This window comes from Azolla caroliniana, unplaced genomic scaffold (genome assembly GCF_043228905.1).
Source record: "Azolla caroliniana isolate FFs.n. ecotype wild unplaced genomic scaffold, voAzoCaro1.0.p SCAF_5, whole genome shotgun sequence".
Classification (NCBI taxonomy): domain Eukaryota; kingdom Viridiplantae; phylum Streptophyta; class Polypodiopsida; order Salviniales; family Salviniaceae; genus Azolla; species Azolla caroliniana.
Window position 1 is genome coordinate 12,222,964 of NW_028230440.1, and position 18,567 is coordinate 12,241,530.

Genomic DNA, 18,567 nt, shown 5'->3' on the forward strand with positions numbered 1-18,567 from the left:
CCTTAAAAGAGGCATTGTGCACAGCGCCATGTTTGGCACTGCCCGACTTTGACAAGCCCTTTGAGCTTCATACAGATGCATCCGATTATGCCATGGGTGGAGTGCTCATGCAAGAAGGAAGGCCGGTGGCCTTTGAGAGCAAGAAGCTCATGGATCGAGAGACGCGATACCCCACCCATGAAAAGGAGATGGCGGCCATCGTCCATTGTCTTCGTACATGGAGACATTACTTGATGGGGAGGCACTTCACCGTCCACACGGATAACATCACATCAACATACTTTGCTTCACAACCAAAACTCACCGCAAAGCAAGCTCGGTGGCAAGACTTCCTTGCCGGTTATGATTTCGAACTCAAGTACAAGCCCGGAAAGCAAAATGTGGTAGCCGATGCTCTTAGTCGAAGAGCCCATTTGGTGGTCATGCATGTGGTGGTGGATTCTAATATGTTGCCAACCCTAAAGAGTGCGTATCATGGTGATGAATATGCACAAAAGTGCCTTGTTTGTTTGCTAACGGTGAAAAGGTGGCCCATCTATCTCTCAAAGATGGGGTGATCTACTTCAAGCAACAAAGGCTCTATGTACCTCAAGTAGTGAGGAAAGAAGTAATGTATGAGTGCCATGACACATTGTGGGCCGGACACCCTGGTGGGGATAAAACCATGGAAATGTTGACTCGTAGGTACTTTTGGCCACACATGGACAAAGAAGTTCAAGCCTATGTGAGAGGATGCCAAGTGTGCCAACAAGACAAAGCCAAACGATGCAAGCCCGCGGGATTGCTGCAACCGTTAAGCATCCCGAATCAGCCATGGGAATCCCTTAGCATGGACTTCATAATAAGCTTGCCAAAAAGCCAAAACTACACGGGTATCTTCGTCGTCTTGGATCGACTTACGAAGTATGCTCACTTTGTGGCCTATGAAAGCCCCGCGGATGCCGAGTATGTGGCAAAACTTTTCTTTGCGAATGTGTTCAAATACCATGGGCTCCCACGAGAGATAATTAGCAATCGTGATAGTCGTTTCACCGGTAAATTTTGGTCCACACTTTTCGCTTTGATGGGTACTAACTTCAAGTTTAGTAATTCCTATCACCCACAAACAGATGGTCAAACGGAGAGGACTAATCAAATCTTGGAGGACTATCTTCGCCATTATGTGAGCTCGAACCAAAAGGATTGGTCTCAATACCTCGACATAGCGGAGTTCTCCTACAACCTCCACAAGCAAGATTCCACGGGATTTAGTCCATTTGAACTCAATTATGGGTTCCAACCTTTGTCTCCCAGAGACCTTATGGCATTACCCTTAGCTAGCATTGTCCCAAGTGCCAATATTACAATGAATAGGTGGTCCACTCGCCTCAACCAAGCTAAGGAAGCTATGGAGAAGGCTCAAGCTAGGTACAAGAAATATGTTGACCTCAAATGTAGGCATGAAGAATATGAAGTAGGTGACTTGGTGTTCATCAAGTTGGATAGCGAACAATTTATTCTTCCAAAGGGTATCACCTGTCATGATATGGCAAGACTCGAACCCATGACCTTATGCTACATGGGTTGAGCTCTTGACCATTAGACTATACATTGGAATACATAAAATATTATTTTCATTTATGTTTTATTATAGAAAATTGATGTATATTCCAGATTTCTCTGGAACATTCTAGAAACTTCAGGAGTATTCCTTAGAACACTATAAAAGGAGGCACAAGGCGTTATTTCGAACCAAATCGGTTCAACGCCAATCTTAAGCCTCCTAGCTACTGTACATTTCCTTCACATAATATATATCTTTTCTTATCATCACTCTCTCTCTCTCTCTCTCTCTCTCTCTCTCTCTCTCTCTCTCTCCCTCCCTCCCTCTCACTCACTCTTTCCTTCTCTCGAGAGTTCTTCACCTCTCTTAGTACTAATACTTCTTTTAGTACTAATTCCTTCTCTGTCTTAGTACTGTTCCTGACAGTTTGAACCGATTTTCTCTACCTTCTGTCTCTCTCATTTCCTACTAATCTCTTATTCTTCTTTTCTTTCATCCCATGGCCACTATTAGCACTGAAGAATATCAATCTGTTTTCTCGAAATTTCAATGCTTGAAAGAGAAGCTCCATGCTTTGGAACAAGAAAACCAACGGTTGCTGGGGGATCTTCAGCAAATCTCCTTAGAAAAGCAACAAACGCAACAACAACATGGGGAACTTGCGTTAGGCGTGCAACAACTTGAAGCAACCATCGTAGCGAAGCAACAACAAGGGCCCGGAACACAAGGGATTCATAAAGAACCAAAGATTGGCCTTCCCACGAAGTTCGATGGAACGCGATCGCAGTTTAGAGGGTTCCTTAACCAGGTACGATTAGTTATTCAAATGCATCCTTCCCGATATCCCATCGATGCATCATGAGTGGGTTTAGTAGGCACTTTGTTAAGTGGCTCAGCGTTGGCATGGTTCGCTCCACTATTAGAAAAGGAATCTCTGTTACTCAACAATTTTGAAGAGTTTCTAGGTGAGTTTAAAGCATGTTTCGGAGATACTGACAGCATCAGGACCGCAATCAACAAAATTCGGCGATTACGCCAAGGTGACTGTCCAACCTCCGCATACGCTGCAGATTTTCGCCTACTCGCCGCTGATATCCCTTGGGATGATCAAGCCTTGATGGAGCAATTCCATTATGGTTTACGCAACGACGTCAAGGATTTACTCTTGACCTTCCCCGAAGAGCCAAAGTCCTTAACAGAAGCAATCAGTCGCGCGGTGAGATGTGACAACCGCCTCTTTGAGCGACGTTCGGAACGACAGCGACAGATGCCGAGGGCAAGATCAAAGCCCACCTACGCCTCAATGGTAGCAAGACCTTTTCTGAGGGAGTCATATAATGCGCCTCAAGGGAATACTCTGACTCCGATGGAGATTGACACTACACGTCGTCGAGGGCCATTATCTGAAGAAGAAAAGCAGTGACGCCGTACAAATCGACTATGTCTTTACTGCGGTGGACCAGGACATATTGCAATAAATTGCCCCCATAGGCCAAGAAGATAGGTAAACCAAATAGTCGCTAGTTCTAATTGTACTAAACCCGAGCCTATTTCAGTAGGGATATCTGATAGTCCTAATAGTACTAATAGCCCAGATCTAGTGAACAGATTTGATATCCTTAGTCAATTAGAAGAAGAGTTAAACGACTAAGTCCAGCCAAAATAGGAGTCGTTTGGTTGGACAGCCCTAGATCTGTGCAGCCCATTAGTGGTTCCATTCCCTCTAAGCAAGTTAGTGATGTGTTCGTAGCCCAAGTAATAGTTAGTACTAAAAGTACCCCTCCAGTACATGTCCTAGCACTCCTAGATTCTGGAGCTAACTCTTGCTTTATGGATAAGAAATTTGCTCAAGCTCATAAGATATCCCTAAGAAAACTCCAGTGTCCAGCCTCTGTAGTAGTCATTGATGGACATCCCATTGCTTCCGGAAATATCATAGAAGAGTCAGAGCCCATTAATATTGTCCTAGATAACTTAGCATGTCTAGTATCATTTAATATTATTAGTATCCCAGAACATCCCATAGTTTTAGGATTATCGTGGTTCGAGTTACATAACCCAGACATAGATTGGAGAACAAGAGAAATACGGTGTCGACAAACCCAAGGGTCAACTCAGAAGATGGCAACCATTTCGCTACGTCAGTTGCGTAAAGAAGGGCACAAGGAGGAAATGTTCCTCTTTGCAATATCAGTAAACCCCTCCAACACCATTAAAGAAGAATCCACCGTTCAACTTCCCGAGAAGTATTGTCATTACGCCGATGTGTTCAATAAAGTACAAGCCAACAAACTTCCTCATCATCGACCGTACGATTGCCCCATTGATTTACAACCGGGAAAAGAGCCGTCATGGGGACCAATCTACAATTTGTCACCAACCGAGCTGGAAGTCCTTCGGGCCTATATAGAGGAGAATTTGGAAAATGGTTTCATTCGGCATTCGAAATCTCCAGTCGGCGCAACCATTTTCTTCGTCAAGAAAAAGGATGGATCGCTTCGTCTCGTTGTAGATTACCGTGGCCTGAATAAGGTTACAATCAGGAATAGGTATGCTCTTCCCATTATCTCAAGTCTTTTAGAACGGATCAATGGTGCCAGGTTCTTCACGAAGATCGACTTACGGGGGGGAGCATATAACCTCGTACGGATCCGACCAGGAGACGAATGGAAAACCGCGTTTCGCACCAGATATGGGCACTTCGAGTATACGGTCATGCCATTCAGCCTCACTAATGCGCCGACAGTCTTCCAACACATGGCTAATGATATATTCCGAGATCTATTGGATGATTGTTTGATCATCTATTTGGATGATCTACTGGTTTATTCGAAGACCCAAGAAGAACATGATTCTCATGTACTATTAGTACTAAAACGACTTCGAGAACATGGTATGTATGCAAAGCTGGAAAAATGTAGTTTCGGGTGCAACCAAGTGGAATTTCTCGGCTACATCATTTCGTCAGAAGACATCTCCATGGACCCAGCTAAGGTCAAAACGGTGGTAGAATGGCAGACTTCGCGTTCGGTGCGGGATGTGCAATGCTTCCTAGGCTTTGCCAATTTTTATCGGAAGTTCATACAAGATTACTCAAAGATCGTTCTACCTCTCACACAACTTACCAGGAAGGGACAACCGTTCATCTGGTCTGAAGAAACGGACATGGCTTTCGAGAGTCTTAAAAAGGCATTTACATCGGCTCCAATTCTAGCTCATGTCGATCTGGAAAAACCATTCATTATCGAAGCTGACGCATCGGATTTTGCATTGGGGAGCATTTTGTCACAACAGGGGAATGATGAGAAGCTACATCCTGTGGCTTTTCACTCACGCAAGTTTGACGCCGCCGAAATCAACTACGAAATTCATGATAAGGAGTTATTGGCAATAGTGGATTCTTTTATGCAATGGAGGCATTTTCTAGAGGGATCCTCTCATCCGGTCACCGTATTTAGTGACCACAAGAACCTTGCCTACTTTCAGGATGCTCGTGTGTTGAATCGACGTCAAGCTCGGTGGGCCCACTTCCTCACGCGTTTCGACTTCAAAATTACATATCGTCCGGGGAAGCACCAAGGGAAGGCAAATGCATTATCATGGCGTTTGTATCTAGCACCCTATCCTGGCGAGCCAACTTTTGATAACAAAAAACAAGTCATCTTGGGACCGGCACGACTACAAGCAACACAGATCTTTGACATGCCCATGGATTCCCGCGTTATCAATACCATACGCGAAGACTTGAAGACAGATGCGTTCGCCCAAGCTATACTAGCACAAATTGATCCCTCTCGAGTGTCGTGTTCACAGTCGCAACCACCAGGTACGGACTATCGGCAATTCAAATACCATGATGGATTACTCTTCTTTAAAGAACTTTTGTATGTTCCTAATGGTTCTTGCCGCCTTCAAGTAGTACAAAACTGTCATGACACATATACAGCTGGGCATTTTGGTAGTACTAAAACATTACATTTAGTACAACGATCATTCTGGTGGCCCTATATGCGACAATTTGTCGAGGATTTTGTTCGGACTTGTGATACATGCTGCAAAGCGAAAATGCCAAGGCATCATCCATATGGTTTATTAGAACCATTACCAATTCCAAGCAAGCCGTGGCAATCCATTGCTCTAGACTTCATCACAGATCTTCCAGTCTCTAAGGGGTTCAATGTGATTATAACGGTGGTCGATCGATATACGAAGATGGCTCATTTATTGCCATGTACTAAGGAGATCTCTAGTGAAGACACTGCCGAAATTGTCATGTGTGAAGTATGTCGGCATCATGGACTTCCCGATAGTATCATCAGCGACCGTGGCCCCTAGTTCATGTCAAAATTCTGGAAGCACCTTTTTTACATGCTCAAGGTCACTTGTAACCTCTCCTCCGGCTACCACCCACAAACCGACGGCCAAACCGAACGAACCAATCAAACGTTGGAGTAGTATCTGCGGTGCTTTCTCAGTTATCATCAGGATGATTGGGCAGATATTCTCCACTTTGCCGAATTTGCCTATAACAACTCTATCCACGCATCCACTAAAGTTACACCATTTTATGCTTATACGGGATGTCACCCCTGATGGTGTGTACTTGAAACCCCAGAGGTGTCCACAAATCCTTGTGCAGAGGATCATTTGGAGAGGTTACGCAAGATACAAGCGGATTTATCTACTCATCTCCAACAAGCTCAACAAACACACAAGGTTTATGCAGACCGTCATCAACTCCCATCTAGTTTTAACATTGGAGAACGGGTATGGCTACCCCGACGACACATCAAGACTACTCGCCCATGCGAGAAGTTGGATTATCGGCGATTAGGTCCTTTCCGTATTATAGGAAAGATTAATGATGTCGCTTTTCGTCTTGATCTACGTCCACAACTTCAGATACATCCAGTGTTTCAGAGTTCTCTCCTCAAACCCTATCAAGAGAGCACCATCCCAGGACGTATTACACAGCCTCCACCCCCGATCGAGCTTGAAAATGGACTTGAGTACGAGGTTGCCACCATCCTTGATTCCAAGCTTGTTCGCAACAAGCTCTACTATCTAGTCGATTGGCTAGGATATAGTCCCAACGAGCGTACTTGGGAACCGATAGAGAATGTCACCAATGCTCGTGCGCTTCTTGAAGACTTCCATCGTCAATATCCAGACAAACCGGGTCCTCAATCCAAAACGACTCGTTACACTTGTCGTAGGGGGGATAGTGTCATGATATGACAAGACTTGAACCCATGACCTTATGCTACATGAGTCGAGCTCTTGACCATTAGACTATACATTGTAATACATAGAATATTATTTTCATTTATGTTTTATTATAGAAAATTGATGTATATTCCAGATTTCTTTGGAACATTCTAGAAACTTCAGGAGTATTCCTTAGAACACTATAAAAGGAGGCACAAAGCATTATTTCGAACCAAATCGGTTCAACGCTAGTCTTAAGCCTCCTAGCTACTGTACATTTCTTTCACATAATATATATCTTTTCTTATCATCACTCTCACTCTCACTCTCACTCTCACTCACTCACTCTCTCTCACTCTCTCCCTCCCTCCCTCTCACTCACTCTTTCCTTCTCTCGAGAGTTCTTCACCTCTCTTAGTACTAATACTTCTTTTAGTACTAATTCCTTCTCTGCCTTAGTACTGTTCCTGACATCACCCCAAAGCTTGCTCGACGATACGATGGCCCCTTTCCCATCATCGAGAAACTATCTCCATTGACTTACAAAGTCAAGCTACTGGAACACATGGGTGTGCATCCGGTGTTCCACATTTCTTTGCTCAAGAGGAGCTACGTGGATGAAAACCATGAGGATATGACGGTTCGAAGGGGTCTCGCCTTGATGATTGACAAGGGTAGCGACTATGTCTTGGAGGCCATCCTTCGTCATCGGGATCGACCAAACCAAAATGGGCGTAATAGGCTCTACTTTTGCCAATGGAAAGGCAAACCCACAAAAGAGAATTCGTGGCAACAAGGCGCGACCTTGTGGCAAATTGAAGATGTGGTTAATGCATATAATTCCCATCACCCTTTTAAAATGAAGAGGGGACACCTTCTTCAAAGGGGGGAATTGTAACACATTAGCTGTGTTGAAGGGTTCCATGATTGGAACCGCAACACCCACCTCGACGGATTGAGGTGAGGGCCTTTCTCGATGGATAGAGAAGGTGCCCATGACTCAAGGTAAGAGTCGCGTGCTTATAAGTCTTCTCGATGGATAGAGAAGACACCCATGACCCAAGGTGTGAGGCATGGGTTGTACGTGTTCAATTGCCACGGTGCACATGGGGAATGTAACCTCTAGTGCATCGAATACCCCAAAGTACTCAAGTACCTTTGTGGGGGAAGGGAATCTCCCTATGCATTCAAATAACCTAATGCAGTCAAGTCCTATGTGTGGGAATGGAATCTCCCTAGGCATTCAATCAACTTTAGATGTAGTCAAGATCTATGTGGGGGAATGGAATCTCCCTAGTGATTGTATTCAATACTATTATGATTGATATAGGGTACTCATGTACTATATGGGGAAACTTATGAGAGAATAAAGAGGATCTTCTATATAAGTTGGACAGAGGGTGGTTGGGCGGAGGTTCAACGGATCCAAGCTCTCTCTCTTAGTCATTTATCCCCTTAGTCATTCCCCCATAGTCGAAGAGCGTTGACACGCGAGTCCGAATCCGATCGGCAATCCATCCTTATCGCAAAATTTCGGTGGTGTTACACCGCCTCCTCCCCCCCCTCCCCCTCATCCATGGTTTATTTATTTCAATCCGATGAATCAGAGTTAACCAGGCTTAAATGAAGAGCAGGCAGGGTTAACAATTAACGAGGGTTAAAAGATAACCAGGGTTGTCCTCCAAGCCCTAAAAAGCGTATTAAGTAAAAGCAGCTACATTCCTACATGTAAAGGTTCGTTCGTAGTCTCCTTTCTTCTTCTTCTTCATCTCACCTTTTGCAGCGGCGCGGTTTCGTCTCCTCGTCCCCTTCTCTGTCTGCAATGGTGAGAATTCTTTTCTCCTCTGCTAAAGCTGTCACTGATGCCATCCATCATTTCTCTTACGGACTAACATAACATCCCTTTCTCTCTCTCTCTCTCTCTCTCTCTCTCTCTCTCTCTCTCTCTCTCTCCCCACGTAAATATCCGTTTCTTCAGCCTTTCCGGCGCTATGTAGAGATCGGATCGGACGTGTGGCCATGGTGAATTATGGACGTAGCTATGGAAAGCTCGTCGTCATCGTCGATGTTGTCGACCAAAATAGGGTAATGCCATATTTCTGTCTTCGCAAATATCTATTTGCTCTTTGAGCGAATATGTTTTTCTGCGATTTCATGGAGCTCCTCGGCTATACATTTGTATATTATTTCAGAGCCCCAAATTTGTTCGTCTCTTTTAAGTCTCGACTTTGTTCCTTCTTTCAAGACGATTTTTTTTAATCGGAGTCTTCGGAAACTAAATGTTCTTGTTCTTTCACCCTACATACAATTCAGTGTTTTGGCTCTTTTAAAAACATACTACCTACATACCTTTGTTTCAAAGACACACCTACGTATTTGTAACGGGATTTGACGTGTCCTTCTGCTTTCTCGTCTAGCAGAAAGTGGATTGTTCTTTGGGCATATCTTTATCTCGTTTAGCAATTTCTATTTGCATTTCTTGTTATCGGGCACTAGTTGATTCCCCTGATCTGGTGCGTGCAGCCATGAATTTCAAGAAACTCTCCTTGACAGATATAAAAGTTGAGATACCAAGAATGCCAAAGAAAAAGCAGCTTGCTGATGCAGTCGAAGCCGCAGGTACCGATTTACACTATAAATGGCTCAATGATGTCGGTCGACATACACCCTCATAGCCTTTTAATCATCTTTTAATTTTATTTATGCTTTTCCTCTTCACATGCGTTATCTCATACCTACATCACACGGTGTCTTGTTAACGAATTTGGATTTGTGAGTAGAATTCAGTAGGTGGACCTTTTCTCAGTCCTTGCCTGGAGAATAAGCGTGTGAAGAGCTCTGTTTTGTCCACGTGTCATACGAACTCAGTTTTGCCTGGAGAATAATAAGCGTGTTTTTAATTTCTTACCTGCTAAACTGACAGTCTATTCCACGAACTCCGTTAGTTATAGTAGCCATTGCTTACAAAGTTTGCGTTGTGTTAAAAAATCATGTGTTAGCCTGGTAAACTAGTTTCAGGAATTTAGTAATGTTGCCAGATAACGTGCTAGTCGTATGAATGACCTCAGTTTTTATGCATAATCTAGGTAGGTAAGTTTTATTTGAAACTTGAGTTTTCTCGTAATCAAGGTGCTTAACTTGCTAATGAGTGGATGATATGTATATACATATATATACATATATGTTGATGTAGGGTCAATGATTGTTGCATTATTTTCTGGTTAAATTCATTTTATAGGTAGACTTTGATCTATGACATGATTGTACAAGTCAGTGTCTTCTTCTTTAATCATTTGCTAACCTATTTCTCCAGTCTAAGCGCATTTGTATGTGAGTGCTCCTACTTAGTATTTTTGAGAAACTATATGCATCATCTGGGGACTCATGTTCTGAGTAGATGTCAGTGGAAAGTGGGCTAACAACTCATGGGGAAGGAAGCTTATTGTTCAGAAAAAAAGAGCTTCTTTGAATGATTTTGATCGTTTCAAGGTCATGGTTGCTAGAATCAAGGCAAGTATCTCTGCATTTTCTTCGAAATTTTTGGATTTACTTCAAAACTATCTGCTAAACAGCAATCACATTTTGCAGAGAAGTTCACTTGTGAAGAAGGAGCTAGCTAAATTGAGAAAGGAAAAAGCTTAATTTGTTTACAGACTCCGAAATTTTGCCCTTTTAATGTTAGAAACAATTTGTTAATGAGAGTTTTGTTAAGCGAATTAGATTTATCAGCCAATTTATATGGAGATCTTATACTTGAGTAGCGTTTAATCAATTCCTCGATTTTTCTTCTGTATTTTGGAGGTACATTTTCTAGTTATGTTTATTTAACAGAGAGTATACTTTTAGTATTCCTATTGCTGAACGATATTGTATTTATTTATTATATCTTTGATAATATTATATTTGATTATATATCCTCTTCTCTCCATGTTAGGAGATAGATATGATAGGTGGGGTTGGTTTCTTTATCAGGAACTCAGGCTATGGTTTGTTCATAATAAGCCATAAACTGGTGATCTGTGATTCTTATAACCCTGAATATCCCACAGGTTTTCTGTGGGGTGCCATTTCATTTATCTCCTTAAATAAATGTGGTTTCATAGTACAAGTTCTTCACGTCACTGAAGAGGTTGTCTCCAAATACCATTACATTTTAGTAGTAAAAATCGTTATGTTGGACAATTGTAACAATGGGGAAGTAATTGGAGGACAAGTAATACCATTAGTATTGGTGACTGATTTAATTTTCATATCCTATGTTCATTCAATATTGATATGAAGTCTTACAGGTTTGGATCTAGTATCCTAAAGTAACCCGAGAGTATGGAAAAAACAATAAAACATTTGATTGGTCATTGACTGGATGCAGATGGTGTCTCGTATTTAGTTGTGGTCAGAGAGTATGGAAAAAACAATAAAACATTTGATTGGTCATTGATTGGATGCAGATTGTGTCTCGTATTTATTTGTGGTAGGGAGCCATGTGTGCCAGGTGGGGTTTTTTCTGAGCATAGGAGATATGAGGCCGGTCATTATTGAAAAGATAATGGCCTCATGGCCTATGCCGCATAACCCTGAATACCTCACAGGTTCTCTGTTGGGTGCCTTATCATGTGACTCCGTAATGAAATGTGGTTTCATAGTACAAGTTCTTCCATCTCTCTGAAGAGGTTGTCTCCAAACTCCACTACACTAATTTGGGATAGTACTTACAGTTCCTTTAACATTTCTGTAATCTGGGATAGTATATTCAGACAATTGTTGTACAAGCTTATCTTTATGCCTTTTAGAAGAATGTGATTTATCTGGAGTTTGTTTTCAACATTCAATTAGATTTTGAGAAGTGAAAATGCTTCAGACAATTCAATTAGCCAACAGAGACATTGGAAACTCAACAAATACGGTGGAGATTCTTAATTGAAGTGAAGAATGCTAATAAAAATCAACAGAAACATTGGAGTGTCAACTCATACCTTGAACTGGAAAGTATAATTTGAGATACAGGCAGTTTCATAGGCATTTGAAAGTGAATTGGTATTGCCAAAGCTTAGTTAGTTACTTACGTGAAGGAGTGTGGCAATTTTTCCATTACTTGTATTTATTTCAGTCTTTCTTTTGAAGTAGAAATCTCTTCTTATTTTCCTACAATTAATATATGCATTGTGATGGCTTGCTACAATGACCACAACTACATCCCTATCTATGGCAGCGTCACCCATCCTCACACTTGTTACAATTCATGTCAGATTGGCTCACCACTCAATTGTTTTAACTCGTTGGCACCTCCACTTAGTGGACGATTGGCATGACCCCCAGCTTGCTAGGGCTTATGAGAAACAAAGTGTACATTCATTGGAACCTTGTTCACTATTTCCTCCCTTGGTGTTAGCCTTTGCTTGATCACCTCGACCTGAGGTTGCGTTCAACACCCTTCTTCCATCAGTCAAATTTTAAACCTAGACATCCATATACATGCCAGGTAGTCTATTGTTTCTTGATATTATTCCTACCCTTCCAAATTTCTCATTGCAAATGAAAACAGTCTAGATGAGATAACAATTAAACCAGTAAAAAAAGTATAGCTCAACAGGGAAGACCCTTGGTTTAGAAGGTATAGGGAACAAAAGGGAGAAAGATTATCTACAATGCAATAACGCAAAAGATAAGATGCTTCTTGAGAAGAGTACAAAAAGGAAGGGCCCTAGAGATAGATTATTGCTAGGGATTAATGCATTTTTGTGGAATAGTAAATCAAAAGGGGGCAAGAAGGACGGACGCCTATAATAATTCTTGATAGTAAGGTTGTCTAAGTCAACTTGTGGCAAGGAAGTAGATAGGGTCTTGTGTGGAGTTGATCAAACAATAAAAAGCAGCAAGAGAAGATTTGTGCACTACTCAAGTTTAGAGAAAGATGAACAAGATGAATACAAACATAGTTACACAGGGAGAGAGGGATTTACTCAAAGAGACTCAACGTTTCTATTACCACTGAACCATACTTTACAAGAACAGTTACCTACTTAAATAGTTAGGTTAATTGTGTGCACACTAGAGATACAAGTTTGGGCATAGTTGGCCTTTTATGCCAACAAACTCCTCTATAAAAGGACTACTTTGTTTTACATATAATGGGGTTATCTCCCTTGTCAGCTTAAATTTTACATCTTAGTTTTAAACTATAGTTTATATGTTACAAGCTGATTGGTTGGTAGCCGAATCGGTAGAGATGGAGTTGTCTTTCGGCCACCACTTGCCTTCAACTTTCATTGTTGTCGGCTAGTCCTTGTGTCTCCTTCCGAATCTGCGATCGACTTCCAGCTTCCTTGAGTCCAGCTACGTCTTTAGCCTTTCTGCTGTTTGAGCTTGTATGTTCGTGCCATTATTTGACTCACCCTCTACTTCTTTGGATTTGGCTATGTTTTGCTTGTTGTCCACTTGTCCTATTGTGTGCCAAAGCGTTGATCTGGGAGTGGCTTTGTTAGGTTGTCGGCGATGTTCAGTTTGGTATCAACTTTCCGAACTTCGAGCTTCTTGTTGGTGACGAGCTCTTGGATTTGGTGGTACCTCACCTCAATATGCTTTGTCTTAGCATGATATGCCGGATTCTAGATGAGGTTTTTTGCAATAATTGCACGTTCGAGTGTCCCTGGACTTGCTTCGACCTCTTGCATTGTTAGGCACTCGGAAGGACTTCTTCCCCGACTATTTGGTCGGTCAGTCGAACTTTGTATTACATAGGCATCACTTCTTGACTCATGTACAAATGTTTTCCTTGAAGTGTCTTCTAATAAGATGAAGCTCGTGATCTCGGAGTACTTGACAGTCGTAGCCGACACATTATGCACGATCGTGACGAATTTTTCGCATGAAAGGGGATTCAGACTACTGATAAATAGAAGAGCTTTCAACTCATCGTAAATTTTCATCCCCTGGGCTGAAATATGGGAATTAATGCTCTCATATTTGTTCAATTGTGCTTGGATCGAATTGGATTGTTTCATCCAAAGATTACAAAGGCAGGTATATCTTAGTGGTGGCCACCTTTTTCGCATGTATCTAACAAGCGTCTTCCACAATTGATTAGTTGTCAAACATGATTGTGTTGTATAATAGACCGATTCGAACAGGTGCATTCAAATTGTGGCATGAGCTATATATGATGTACAATTTCGTCCACTAAGTTGGCTTGTATTCTTCTGGAGCATTTTCGTTCTTGATCGGGTAGATCTTCCCGTCTTGATCAAACTAGAAGTTGACGTTCACGTCTTGAACTTTTGAAGAGTCATCTTTGACGAGCCGGATGTGGCATTTACCAAGGGTCGATTGGTTAAAAGTTTTGCTTGAAGTGTCTTCCTCTCACAAGATGTAGATGTGCAAGTTGCCGAACAAAAATAAAAATAAAAATAAAATTCAATTTGATTGAAGAAACTTGGAGTTTCTGTTCAACAACAAGTTTGAAGTCTTTAGCCACCAAACTAAAAGTGCTGATGGTGTAGAAGCAAATGACAACCAGTACGAAAAAGAACATCTGGCTCTGATACCAACTATTGGAAATAAGGTCGTCTGTTTGTGGAAAGATCTACAACATAGCAATGTGTGCTAATAGACAACAAGTTGATGGATGAAACAATGAATAGAAGATGTAAAAGAGACAACTTACAACAAGAGAGAGAGAGAGAGAGAGAGAGAGAGAGAGAGAGAGAGAGAGAGAGAGAGAGATTATATTATCGTCTTCGGAGGTCAAATATGACCTATGAGACCAAAAATATTACATTTCATGTGATACGTGTGAAAGTGAGTAGCGACTCTCGATGTTCAAGAACTTTACCAATGAATGTTGCAATCGAGAGTGCACATTGTGGTTGTGAGAGGAATTCATGCAAAGATTGGGCTCAGTCGAAGAGATGTGGAAAGCATGGTCGAATATGATCGAAGGCAGAGAGAGCATTGTATCAAAGTGTGATACTCAGACTTGCGAACTTGTTTAGGCCAAAGTGTGCATAGCTGACCACTCTCATCACTTGTGCCCAACACTCTGTTTCACATTGCAATTCATGTGAGCTAAGTTGCAAGGAAGCAATGGTTCGAATGGCAGATAACGGTATGGGTTCTAACATGTATTGATGTGTACGATTTCCCCGTTCTGCAAAGACTATGGTTTTGTAGTTAGGTGCAACATGTGTAGTATAATGTGTGAAGCGTGATCCTCCACATTTGTCCCATGTCATGATACATTGGCGTTACAAGAAGGCCTCATTTACAGAGGAATCTAATGATGCATCATGAAGCAAGTGTCTTGCATCCCATCTACCAAACCATTTTTCTATATCTTGCATCCAACCGGAACACAAAAGTTTGCTTTTATGCGTCTTTTGGATCTTTTTTCTTGCTTCCCACACAATTCTAGGAAGTCTATGTGAGGGACTTTTTTGAACCTTAAGCATGTATTCAACAACCCTTTCCATGGCCATGATCTCAATGGGAAGTGATCCTATCTCAAGGAGGAGGGTGTAGGGCGTTTGTTTCTTAACTTGTAGAAACTTTGTAAGAAAATGTTTTTGGACATTTTCAAACTCTTTCCACATAGATAGATAGATAGATAGATAGATAGATAGAGAGAGAGAGAGAGAGAGAGAGAGAGAAGAGAGAGAGAGAGAGAGAGAGAGAGAGAGAGAGAGAGAGAGAGAGAGAGAGAGAGAGAGAGAGAGAGAGAGAGAGTTAGAATTAGAATTTTTATCGTCCATAAAGAGGCCAATTTTGACCTATGGGACCAGAGTATACATGTGTTCTTGATATATGTCTCCTTCCTAAGAAGGGGTATTCATATGCTGAAGCACAAAGTCTCTATGTGTTAATAAAGCATACACATATGAGCTCAACCTTCTAGGTGGTGTCTTAAGTGTGGATCTTAAGTTATCACTCCCTCTTAGTATGTCAACATATCTTGAACGAATTGCACTATATGTCGAGCATGTGAAGAGCAAGTGACATTCATCCTCTAGCATGCCTTCATTGCATACTTTACATGTCTTCAAATTTGTTACATTTTAATACCATGCTGCAACTTCAATACCTAACTTGTGAGATCGAGTGTGAAGTAGTGTAAGGGCTCTACGAGCATTGCTACTCATATTGGTAATGAGATAAGGTTGGATACGATCAATAGACATTCTTGCTTTATATTGAGACCAACATTCAGGGTTGACATTTGCAATGTAGTATTCTAGCTTTGTCCTCTTAGCATCCTCCCACTTCATCCTTAATGATTCCACCAACCTTTCCTCAATCATTACATATAGCATAGCATTGCCTGAAAGCTCTAAAAGATCATTCACACCCCATCTTCTAAACCATTTCATTATGTCAACAACCCAACCAGATGAGAGAATCTTACTTTTATGATTCTTTTGTAGCTTACATCCAACATTCCAAGAAAGGTGTGGTAATCGATGATTCGGCATATTCTTGACTTTTGTAATGTATTTATATACTCTTTGGAGTGCCAATAGTTCTATGGGTCAAACACCCGTTTCCAAGAGCATAACTTGGTAAGAGAGAGAGAGAGAGAGAGAGAGAGAGAGAGAGAGAGAGAGAGAGAGAGAGGCACAAAAATAAAACTGTATTATTCAAAGTGGCAAATACACCATCATCTTCAAACTATGTTACAATCTTGGTTATATATTAACAAAGTTAGGGCAATTGCACTTTGTGCTTTACTAAAATATCCTATACTAGTTTGTACAATGGGTTAATGTGAATACATCCATTATATCATCGTATTCGACATGGGGTTGTGCATGTTATGAATTTCAAGAGCACTATGCAAAGATGATCTAATGCAAGCTATTTAAGATAAACAACAAAATCACAAGAAAAGAAATGCACAATACACCACAATTTTAGATTTGGAAGACCTTTTGAGGATAAAAACTTCGAAACTAACTCTAGAAACTATCGACTATCAATTGTTGAGAATCAAGCTCAACTTGGTCTAGTGTTTGAACTCACCTTGAGAGTGAATAGACACTCCAACGGTCAAGAGTCACCATTATGTCACCATTTTGTATTCTAGCATTTAGTATGAGTCATAGAATCATATTGTATGACACATAACTTATGAGCTTTCACATTCCCCATGCTCCATGAGTCTTGTAGTTAATGAAGAGAGAGGGTGACTATATAAAGCACCCTCCTCCCACCTTGTATAATGTTGAGTCTTTCTCCTTTGTTAATATACTTTACCTTGCGTATTCTTTGTGTCTTACTCCTTCTCTCTCTCTCTCTCTCTCTCTCATACACACACACAATTCATATCTATTCCACTGTACAGAATCCATCTCATGATTCTTTACATCAATAATTAAAAAAGTATGGCTACATCTTGTTAATTTAGTGTGTATGTGTTGGCATAGAAGGCCGACTCCTTTCACTTTGTATCCGTAGTGTGAACACGTCCCTTATTTAGGGCTTGAGTATATAAGCTCAAACCTAACATTGGAAAGACTAACTTGGAGCGTAAGAGTTGCAGAGTAAGAGAATAAGAACTTCCATTGAAGCTCTGAATAAGGGTTTTATCTTCTGTTTCTTCTCTTGTTATGTTTCCGTGTTGTTTGTTGTACATCCCAAAACAGGTCCTAATACATTCTTCTGCGCACTATCCAAAACATCAAGTGGTTTTAGAGCGACTTGTTGTTCAGCGGCAACGAAAAACAGAAAAGACTGAGAAGGGAAGCTATCCGGCTGAAAGAAAAGACTAGGATAGTAACATCTACTTCCAGTAAAAGAATGGTGGCACAGTTCAGCACGAGTGTGGAAATCCGGAAGTTCGATGGTAAGAATTTCGCCCTCTAGAAGGAAATGATGCAGAATGTACTCATCATCCGATGGACCAACGACAAGTTGAAGCTATTAGGCACACTACCATGCCAAAAATCAATGTTTGCAAAAGAATGGCGGTCTATGGAAGAAATAACCATATCTACCAGTCGAATGCATCTGACTAAAAACGTCTATTTTAGCATGGCCAAGGAGACAACAACATTCTCTTTGTGGTAGAAGTTACGGGTAGTGTACGAGAAGAATCCTTCTCATCAAAGTTGATACTGATTCGATAGTTATTCAACATGAAGATGAGAGAGACGAATCCAACAACCTCCCACATCAACACCATTAGCCGGGTGTTATATGTGTTGGGAATATGTCCCTCCAATGGGAGGAAGAGCCGACTGTTTGGAAAGCCGACTGTCGAAGGGTTGAAAATAGTGATTCGACTGTTATTACTATTATGGTAATAGTAATGATGATGTTAGGAAACATGTCACTCCGGATGGGGAGGAAAATCTGACCGTTAGGAAAGCCGATAGTTGAGGAGCCAAGTTGATGAGGGACTTGTCCAAGGCCGAAACCGGAATTGTGTAAATAGCCAACTCGGGAGACTATACTTGTAAATAGTCTAAGTGTGCACCCCATGTGGGCTAGGTATGTAAATAGCTAGAAAGTTGCGTAAGTATATATATGTAACTAGGGAAAACTTTAGTGAGTGATGAACAGTGACGAACAAAGAGTGAGAGAGTGTGAGAGAAGACGGAAGAGCCGAGCCATAACTGTGTGTATGACAACAAACACGGAGAGCCCTGTGCGGCTGATGCACCCGTGAGAGAGTGTTTGTAATCTTCTCGCTATTGTATATCCACTATTTGTATAGGGAAGAATCTGTTCCCGTGGTTTTCCCGGTTTTAGGGTTTCCACATAAATCTCTGTGTACATCTGTTTTTCTTGTCTTTTCTTGGCATATTTCTGTGATTCGTATTTTCAGC

At 41.3% G+C, this 18,567-nt stretch overlaps 1 protein-coding gene across 3 annotated transcripts; it reads left to right on the forward strand.

Annotated features, from left to right (window-relative positions):
• The first annotated feature begins 8,555 nt into the window (after positions 1-8,555).
• On the forward strand, positions 8,556-10,542 carry LOC147864161 (large ribosomal subunit protein eL14y-like). 3 transcript variants are annotated; one of them, XM_087320185.1, is made up of 5 exons: positions 8,556-8,576; positions 8,730-8,834; positions 9,239-9,370; positions 10,149-10,261; positions 10,340-10,542. In XM_087320185.1, exons 2-5 carry the CDS (start codon positions 8,771-8,773, stop codon positions 10,391-10,393), a joined length of 363 nt encoding a protein of 120 aa, XP_087176311.1. In that variant the 5' UTR covers positions 8,556-8,576; positions 8,730-8,770; the 3' UTR covers positions 10,394-10,542. The 3 variants fall into 3 exon arrangements, with proteins under 3 accessions (XP_087176311.1, XP_087176312.1, XP_087176313.1); XM_087320186.1 differs by lacking the exon at positions 8,556-8,576 and having other exon boundaries at positions 8,729-8,836; positions 9,275-9,370; XM_087320187.1 differs by lacking the exon at positions 8,556-8,576 and having other exon boundaries at positions 8,729-8,836; positions 9,305-9,370.
• Positions 10,543-18,567: the final 8,025 nt, after the last annotated feature.